Genomic DNA, 9,480 nt, shown 5'->3' on the forward strand with positions numbered 1-9,480 from the left:
GAAGAGGACAAGGGAACTAGATGAGCAACAGATCACGCATCGCGCCAGAAGCGCCAGACCTTGGCGCCCCAAAACAGCCACCTGGGCTAGCACATGCGGCGTATGCGGCTAAAACAAGGTGACCAGTGGTACCACGCGGTGCTTCATCCGACAGCGCGTGTCGTGATGTCGCCTGCTCAGCCCCCTCCATTTAACCTGAACGGCTTTTTGGTTCTGCCGTGCCGCCTGCGTTTTCAGCAAAGGGTCCAGGAGGGTCGGGGGCAGGTTGCAGGATCCAGTCTTGATCATATTGGCACCCACCTTGCCCCGCGCCTCGTCCTCCAGGCGTAGCAGGAAGATGGCCGCCTCATGGTTGGCCCGCAACCGGTCGGCCATCGCCTGCTGGTGAAGGCATAGTGCTCCTACCTTGCGCCGCGCCTCGGCCTCCAGGCGCATGAGGAACACTCCCGCCTCCCGTGCCTGCTCCCGTGCCCGCTGCTCGTGCTCCGCCGCCGCCACTGCTGTGGACAGGCACGAGCAGACCACACCCTTTGCTGCCGCCGCCGCAAGGCCGTGCGGCTCATCACCGCACCCTGGCACCAGCAGCGGCTCCGCAAGTTCCAGCGTTGGTTTGGTCGCGCACAGCCCGCACGGCATGTCGGATGTGCGTGTGGAACCTGTGACGAAAGCAAACCTCTGATATCGGCTGCACAGTGTTTCTCGTGCACAGCAACCTACAAGGGCTTCAAGCGATGATGAGTGTACCCCGTGGACACCGTGACACGGCGGCACTCCCCACTCCTAGGACATTGTGCGAACCTCCTGTCACTCCTGTCCTCTCATCTAGAGCCTAGGCGTCTGGCATCGGGGGTCACACCAGGCGCGTTCACACGAGGCGCGTTCCATGTTCCGTTGCTGAACAACCACTCGCAGGCCGGCAGCAAGCCCTGGTATCAGGGTGCTGGTGCACTGACAGACAAGTCAACCGCATCCAGTGTTACTGCAGCGCCGCCCCGAGCCAACCCCGCAACCTCTCGTCTCTTGCCCTGCAGCCCCTCAGCACCCCCCGGGCGAGCATCTAGCATCAGCAGGCAGTGGCGGCAGCCGCGAGTCGACAGCCTCCTCGGGCGGCTGCGGCAGCACCAGCGGCGGCAGCGCCCGCTGGACGTGGCCAGGGCAGTTGAACGGACAGCAGCAGCAGCAGGTGGCAGCACCATGGTGAAGCTCACAAGCATCCAACTCTACAAGTATCAGGGCCCAGAGAAGGAACCCACTTTGCTGGGCCTGGCCTCCGATCTGTCGAGCTTTGGCTACTTCCAAAGGTGCGTGGCGTGCGTCCACACGCTCCTGCTTCAGCTCCAGCTGAACCCCTAACCACCGATGTCGTTGGCAGGCGGCAGTAGCAGCAGTGGGATGTTTGAGATGGCGCTCTCGGGGATGGCAGGCATGCACAGCAGAGTCCAGGGCTGCTGCACAAATGCGCGTGTCGCATCGCATCGCCGGGCCAGGACCGATGTCACTAGCGCTTACCGTTCACTCACCCTCATGCGCTGCAGAGGCACTGTGGGGGAGATGCTGACGTTTGTGGGTCGCACGGTGGCGCGCAAGACGCAGGTGGGGCAGCGCCAGACGGTGCAGCAGGAGGAGTATTTTTGCCACGTGTACAACAAGGACGGCCTGGTGGGCATCGCCTTTGTGGACGCCGACTACCCCGCCCGCGCCGGCTTCTGTGTGGTCAGCAAGGTGCTGGAGGACTTCCAGGCGCAGCGGGGGGACTCGTGGCGTGGAGCCACCGCTGACACGCCCGATCAGGCGCTGCAGCTCCTGCAGGATGCACTGCAAAAGTACCAGGTGCTGCATCGTTAGCCTGATGTGTGGTGCATAGTGCTGATCCCAATTGGCACGTGCCATCGGGATCAGCACGACCAAATTTCGACCAGCTTGTTGGCCGCCTGCTTCATGCCAACCTGCTGGTGCTTTGTAACTTTCCCCTTCTCCTTTCCCGGCAGCTCAAGGTCCGCACACCTCTGTGGCTCACGCCACTGCACTCTCACCTTGCTGCCACCCAACACAGAACCCGGAAGCGGCGGACAAGCTGGCAAAGATCCAGCGCGACCTGGACGAGACCAAGATCATCCTGCACAAAACGATTGAGAGCGTGCTGGATCGCGGCGAGAAGCTTGATCAGGTGCGGGCGGGGCAGGCGAAGCTGGCGCTACAGCATATGCTGGCCGGCATGCTGCAGCGGCAGATTGGCTGCCCGCCCCCACTTTCTCTGAGCTCCTGTGCTCCGCTGCCGCCTGTGCTGCTGCAGTTGGTAGACAAGAGCGCAGATCTGAGCATGGCTAGCCAGCTGTTCTACAAGCAGGCGAGAAAAGCAAACTCATGCTGTCGGTTCATGTGAATCTTCCAAAGCCAGCAGAAAGCGGCACCGCAGTGCAGGGCGCTGCGGTAGCAGGGCGCTGCGGTACGGCTAGTTGGTTATTGAGCTCCCTGACTGCTCCTATGCACTCAATATTCATTGCCACATTGGCTGGTTTCAAGCGCTCGCGGCCCTGGGGTATCGTATTGCTTCAACAAAGGTTCAGGCTCCTCGTAGAGATGCAACAGGTTCGCGGAATTGTGCACTCAACTCAGCTCGAAGCCAGTGCCGCTTTCAATTGCATACAACAGCTTGTCGTGGATCTGCTGCGCAGTGCGGTAGGGTGGCAGCTTGAGCAGGTTCATGCATGTGGCGGCAGTGGGCAGGCGATTGACCGCCTGCTCATCCATCATGCTGCCCGCTAGCTGCACAGCATTGCAGCAGTAGGGAGCGGCGGCAGGTTTGTCACAGCCAGGTGACCGTTGTGTAGCCCACAAAGTGCCCCTGCTGCACATGGCACTTCACCTGTATCGCCAGCGGCGGCTCCAGGTAACGGAAGCCCAGCAGCGGGGGGCGTGGGCAGGATGTGACGAAGCGCAGAAAGTTGGCTTGTTCCTGCGGCGTGAATGTGGCCAGCGCTCGCCAAAACTCACGGATCACCGGATGTTCCTGCAGGTTACGTGTGGCGACGGGGTGTCAGGGTCAGGGGTACCAGGAATGTGAGGTGCACAGCCATAAGTCATCCCAAGGCGCTGGCCCGTCTCCGCACAACGTCGTCCATCCAACTCACCTCGTGGTACCCGCCGCTATACTGCACATTGGCCTGCATATCCTCAATGTCCAGACCCTGCTGTCCCCCGCTGATCAGCATCTGCACACCAGGAGGAAGCAGCCGCCGCATCCCAAGCTCTGCCTTCGTGCAATGGTCGCAGGCGGCACCCGCAACCCCAGGGCTGCAACCAAGGTGAAGGTCTTGGTGCAGGCGTATTGGATGTGCTTTGGCACCAAGCATGACCCTGGTTGCTCCCCCTACCTGCAGCTCCTCCTCGCTAAACATGCGCACCCACTCAGGCTTGATCAGCTTGTGCAGCCCCCTATATATAAGCCAGGAGAGGAAGGGCCAGGCATGTGGGCACAGCCCAGAACCAAAGCTCCAATTGTTTTAAGTTTAACCCGGCAGATGACTGGCTCGCCTGAGGAACGCTGCCGCAGGTTCTCGGATTTGCTGGTTGAGGCGGTAATCGGCCACACGATGGATGTAAGCGAGCCGGTTGTCGGCTGTCACTGCCACGTCCCGCCCGTTGGGTGCTAAGTCAACCTGTGCACGAGAAAGCTGGTTGCAGGGTGCAATTATTCAACAACAGCAGATAATGGGGGAATGCGCACCACGCTTTGTGACGATGAGACGACGGGACCCAAGAAAACAATGCTGCCCACCTCTCGAGCGGTGCCCAACACGTCATCGGTGATAGTGAAGGTCAAGTGAAGGCCTGCCACGTCACCTTCATAGCGTTTCAGGAAGACCAGGTTGCTGCGTGTGGCAGGCGGGCAATTGAGATGGGTGGATAAGTGGGGCCTGGTATCCTTCAAAGCACAAGAATGTTCAGCCACGGTTTCCACCCTGGGTTTCCCCAGAAACACGTGTGCTGCCAAATCCATTACCACATAACCCTTACCGATGCAGCTCTGGGTCAAGAGTCGGCAGATCATTGATGTCACAGTAAGCACCACCAAAACGTTTAAGAAAGAAAGGTGATAGAGGCAGCTCGACCAGGATACCTGCAGGACGTAGGGGATGAACCGTGAAATATAGCAAAAGGTGCACACTGTCTCATTGTCCTTTGCATGCTCACCCTCATACATCGCCTTGCCGAGCATGGCGCCCAGAAACTCAATCAGGCGCAGCCCATTCTCCACTACCAGCTGCAACAGGTTGGATCCGGGGACGCAAACGAACAGTACTTTTCAACGCTATGGAAATACAGTTGGGAGCATAGAAACATATGTTCTGTAAAGGAGCGAGGTCACTGGCTCGCCCAAAGGTTTTGCCCCACCCACTTGTGCATGCGGGTTGGGGTACAGCCTGTTGTCGGTGGTGGCCTTGAACAATCCCACATTGGGGTCGAACCCCTCCTGCACCACCGTCTCAATAAACTGCATTGCGCGAATTGTTTGTTAGCAACACGTATATAGGACGTGTGTGCATTGGCAGTGGTGGTCCTTGGCCTCACCTCCTTGAAGATGCCACCCCCGTCCACACCCGCCTCCTCCAGCCCGTGCGCATCAATAAACTGCATTGCGCGAACTGTTTGTTAGCAACACGAATACAGGACTTGTGTGCATTGGCAGTGGTGGCCCTTGGCGGCGGAAGAAGGGTGCCGGGCGGCGCGGCAGGGGGCGCGCGCGCCCACAGCAGGCTTTCACTTGACTGCCCACCAAACGGCGCCATGCAACGACCGTGGGAGATGCATGCTGACCCACCTGGATGCGAATTCGTCCGTGCAAAGCTTCTCCCACATTGCTCAGCTTTTCAAACGCATCTTGCAACACCTGCAGCAGGAGTTGTGGGGTAACGAGCAGGGAACAATGACGCTCGCTGCACTGCTCTGAGTGCCGTGCCGCAACAACTCATGGACTGACCCCCTTCTGTGCCTCACCCTGCACCTGGCACCCACCTGTGTGCGATTGATGGGGTAGAAGTGGTTGGCAGCTCCAAACTCGTGGGCCAGCGAGTGCATGACCTCCATCTCGCGGTACCGCGCACGCTCCTGGAACAGATATACCAAAATGCCAGCAAGTGCATGGACATTTGCTTCAATCAATAACAGGATCAACGCATACTGACGATGCGGCCCAGCATAAACTGATTTAGCTGAATCAAGCAACCCCTGAACACACCTGTGCCACAACCGCCTGAAACAGCTTAGCCCGCTCCCGAAAGGGCACCAAAAACGGGGCAAATGCCAGCAGGCCCCAGGCCCGCCCGCTGCCCGCCTCGCTCAGATGCCGCCCTGCTGCCGTGCCGGCCTGCAGGTATTGGCAACCGCAAGGAAGCACATGCGTTGGCTAACTAGACAGGTTTGCAGATGCATGGCCAAGCAACGCTAGTTGGAGTTGGGGAAGAGAGCAGCTCCAACCAGGCTCCCGTGCATGGCAGCAAGTGCATGCCCGCTGCTGCACTAGCGTGTCGTCGCCAGCAAGGAAAATCGATTCCCTGCGCGTCCCCCTCCCCTTATACACACCTGGATTTCCGATTGGAAGCGGTCTGCAGGCAGGGCGTCTATTTGAAACGCCTCGGGCGGTGCAAACGCATGGCGGCAATTGCGGCTGTGTAGCTGCCCCATGAGCTTCCCTGCAGAGAAGTCACAGCAATTTTTTTTGCGATGCTGTGGGGCAGTGTAGACTGGCTGGCCTGTGAAGTATGCAACAGCTCACCTGCTCCCTGTTTCAGCTGCAAACGGAGCGCTGCTGCCTCAGGCAACCAGCCGCCTACAACAACCCAGCAAACAACAGTGTTGCCGGATGACGGAGCACAAGCAATGAACAACAGGGGACTGCAACCATTTGGCCGTGAAATGCACCAACAGCCTACCTGAAGAGGGGGCGACCTCCACCCACAGGGCGTGCCAGAGTGCCATCTTCAGCAGCGCCAGCACGCCGCCGCCACGGCCATCGTGCAGCTCAGCCAGTGGCAGCGGGCGCTGTGCCTGGTAAAGCTCGTCGTCGCCGGCTGTAAGAGCAGATGCGATGGTGCAGGGAGGCGAGGAGTTGAGGGTAGGCAGATGGCAGCCAAGCCCACCGAAAGTGGCCTGCTTACCACTGCTAAAACCGGAAAGTAGCATAAGTATCACGCCCCACCTGTGATAATGAAGGTGCTGTAAGCCAGGCTGAACAGGTTGAGGGGCAGCATCCAGCCTGGGTCACAGGCCGCATCGGCTGATGGCACCCAGCCCTCGCCTACAAGAAAATGGCGGCCAGGAGGTGTGAGCAGAGTGCACGTGAGTGTCCAACTCTAATTTCTGGTAACCACACAGGAGCACGGTTGAAGGCAGGCTTACTGCAACAGTACGACGCAATAGTGAGCATGACCTGAATCCAACTCTCTCACCTGGTGCCATCTGGGCTGGGCGCAGGTAGCTGAACCACAGGCGCTGGATCAGCTCTGCACTGAATGCCAGCATGACAAGCACGCGCTGACGCTGCCCCGGCAGCGCCATCAATTGCTGCAGCAGGCCACACAGCTTCTGGACATCCCGTGCCCTCTGGTGCAGCTGCCCTTGCTGTGTGATACTATCGGCCGCACTGGCAACCGGCAGAATGGCGCGTACTAGTGCGCGCAGCAGGCCGCCATCCGACACCAGCTGCAGTTGAGACATCAGTCCCGAGCTGGGCAGCTGCTCAGGATCCCACGGAAGCTTGGCCGCCTGCGCTGCAAACCTTGCAGCCAAGAACGCCGCCTGCTCTTCGTCATCATCATCCTCCCTAGCGCTGCCCTGGCTATTATGGGGGAAGAAGGGATGCTGTGGTAGCAGCGACAACAGTGAAGATGTCAGCGCAGCAAACTGCAGCGCCAGCTGGCGAGCCGCCGCCAGCTGCTGCGAGTCCTCCACCTTGAGTGCAATTGCAGCGCCTTCCAGTAGATTGCCCAGCAAGGCAGCCGCTGCACCAGCTGCAGCGCCTGGGGACCCTGGGCCCAAACCATGCCGGGCTCGCAGCCAGGCTGCTAGATCAGTCGCTGGAAGAGCGTGCAGCGCAGACACGGTCTGGTGCCATAGCCGAGCCGCTACGGGCTTAAGCGTGGGCAGGCGTCGCAGCAACAGTGGCAGGCTGAGCATCTCCGCTACGGCAGTGGGTGGCCATCTCGCATGCGGCTGGTGGCGCTGGTGCCGCTTGGCCACTGCTTGCTGTTGGCTGAGGAAGCGCACGGTGAGGGCTGTTGCGAGTGCCTCACCGCCTGGCACCACCTGGCGCTGTGCTGCCACGCCACCTGAATGCCCATCCTCTGGGCACGCTGCTGCTGCAATGCTGGCCAACTGCCCAAACAGGCCCCTGTCGATGGCAGCTGCCAGGATCTGTGCAGTGGCGTCTGTGGATGCCGCCCCTAGCGGCTTCCAGCTGTCAGATGCCGTCAGCAGCAGCAGCACCTCGAGCATCGGGGGCACCGGCGTGCCGGATGCTGTCGCTGCCGCTGGTCCCACCCGCGGCTGCTGCAGTTGCATGGCCAGCTGGACAGAATGCTGGGCCAGGGCTGCCAAACAAAGCGCAACTAGCTGCTGGGACTGTTGCAGGACGGCGCCTGCTGGCTCCTTGCCGGCTGTTGCATACGTGCATAGCAGCAGTCTGGGGTGCTGGCTCACAAGCATGCCCGTTCCGCCCGACGCTCCTCCCGATGCTTGCTGCGATGTCAGCACCAGGCGGCAGGCGGCGGCCAGCAGATGCACGTCAGCCAGCACCTCTGTCTTGGCAAAGTAGCAGAGCGAACGTAAAAAGCCCGAGTCGGGCGCCAAGTCGGCGCTGCACACAAAATCCAGGGGCAGGCACAAATGTGAGACGGCACACGCTGTGTCCACACTGCTCAAGCAAAGAGGCAGCTGCAAAGAGCACTGCTGGGCTGGGCATCACCTGGAGGCACGCTCTGCCTGCTGGCCGTAGCGCGCCACCCACTCCTGTCGTACCTCAGCCTGATGGCGCTGCCTGGCGCACCAGCCCTTCCAAGCGGCCTGCGTGCGGGAAGGGCAGGAAGGCCTGAGGTGGCGCAGAGGCCGTAAGGCAGCAGGTGCATTGCGCAACCCAAGCGCGTGCCTGGATGGTGGTGGCGCTCTTGTGCTCCAGCTTTTCCTGCCGTCGCCGCTCCCGCTCGCGCCGCGTGCGCTCCAGCACCTGCGCACGTGTTTCCTCAGTGCGGCTGCGACCTGCCAGGCTCACTCGCTGCTCCTTGCGGAACTCGCCGCTGAAACCGCGAAAATTGGAATGCATGTCACGGCGCCGTCTGGTTTGGATGCAGACGGCTGGCAAGATGGAGTTGCAGGGCCTTGGCCAGCCTCTGCCCGTCCACAGCCTTGTCCAACAGGAGGTCGACACAAGCCTAGATGGAGGAACAGGAAGGGTGGCGGCGGGTGGTTGGCAGCGGGCCTGCCGGCGGCGGCGTTGTTGCTTACGTTTACCCCCGTTGGAGGCCCCTCCCCTCGGCAGCCCTTCGCCGCACCTTGTTGAATCTCTGTCTAGCCTCTAGTAGTCCAAAAGCCAAACCCCGGGCGGCGTGATCATCCGTGCTCTTTGATGAGTGGTGGGTGGGAGAGCTATAGCTTATGGAAGCTAAAGCTTATGGAAGCAACGATTTAGAGCAATGATTGAGGAGGTCGCCCCGCTGTCATCTGTTGCCCGCTGATGTGGCACCTCCCCCGATTCGTCTGGCTCATCAGGCACGCTCTCTCCCGCGATCCCTCCCTTTCCTTCGCCTTTCAGAGTCTCTAAGGCTTCTATTTCTCCCCTCCCGCACCCCGCAGCTGCCGCAAATTTAAAATTATGAACCAACCTGTCATCCTTTATGCCTTAGAACGGCGCCAAAACGGCGCCAAGAATGTGTTTCTCACTAAGTCAGATGTAGAGGGCATCATCCGGATCAAGCAGGGCGACCAGCAGGCGCCCTCAGGCCGGCGGCGGCGGGGTGCGGGAGGGGGGGCGGCAGTGCAGGGCGGCGCCAAGAACTACAGCAAGAAGGTGCTGCAGTTCTTCCAGGTGCTGAAGGGCGCTGGCGGTCAGGACATCCTGTGCCGCTGCGTCAAGCGCAGCGGAGAGTGGCGGTGGTGCCCCGTGGTGCCGCTCGAGGAGCTGCCCCGAGTGATCAAGGAGCACCACGAGCGGGCGACTGGCTTCAGCGGTGTGGAGAAGCTGTACACACATGTGAGTGATACAAGGGGTGCAATGATGCCGCCAGACCAACTGGAGAGTGCTCTGCATCAGGCAGCAACCGGATGCATCGCAGCAAGCACGGGGGGTGCGGCACGGCCAAGGTGGCGCTGCCCTCCTCTCCATCTATCCCTCCTTCCCTCCCTCACGCCGCGCACTCCCCTGGTCCTCCTTTGCTGCTCTGCTGCCTTTCCTGCAGCTGGCCTACAACGCACCCACCGAGCTGGCAG

The 9,480-nt window shown here is 60.6% G+C and overlaps 2 protein-coding genes across 2 annotated transcripts in view; one reads left to right on the top strand and one right to left on the bottom strand.

Moving 5' to 3' along the window:
- Positions 1–821: 821 nt before the first annotated feature.
- Positions 822–6,848, bottom strand: CHLNCDRAFT_57693 (hypothetical protein). The gene is made up of 22 exons (XM_005848524.1): positions 6,450–6,848; positions 6,200–6,298; positions 5,934–6,071; positions 5,777–5,830; positions 5,584–5,693; positions 5,240–5,368; positions 5,017–5,109; positions 4,823–4,891; positions 4,573–4,632; positions 4,400–4,495; positions 4,195–4,264; positions 4,018–4,120; positions 3,779–3,872; positions 3,535–3,659; positions 3,375–3,435; positions 3,132–3,212; positions 2,867–3,010; positions 2,294–2,766; positions 2,052–2,167; positions 1,536–1,828; positions 1,029–1,301; positions 822–856 (listed from the first exon to the last, which is right to left on the bottom strand). The coding sequence occupies exons 1-18, from the start codon at positions 6,715–6,717 to the stop codon at positions 2,608–2,610; spliced, it is 1,953 nt and encodes a 650-aa protein (XP_005848586.1). The 5' UTR covers positions 6,718–6,848; the 3' UTR covers positions 822–856; positions 1,029–1,301; positions 1,536–1,828; positions 2,052–2,167; positions 2,294–2,607.
- Positions 6,849–8,866: 2,018 nt separating this feature from the next.
- CHLNCDRAFT_57694 (hypothetical protein) overlaps positions 8,867–9,480 on the top strand; it is a gene marked incomplete at its 5' end in the record, with an annotated part of 13,231 nt that continues 12,617 nt past the window's right edge. Inside the window, one exon of the mRNA XM_005848327.1 lies at positions 8,867–9,244. Within this exon, the coding sequence (XP_005848389.1) occupies positions 8,867–9,244 (378 nt within the window). The remainder of the gene's footprint in view (positions 9,245–9,480) is intronic.

This window comes from Chlorella variabilis, assembly GCF_000147415.1.
Source record: "Chlorella variabilis unplaced genomic scaffold CHLNCscaffold_8, whole genome shotgun sequence".
Lineage (NCBI taxonomy): Eukaryota > Viridiplantae > Chlorophyta > Trebouxiophyceae > Chlorellales > Chlorellaceae > Chlorella > Chlorella variabilis.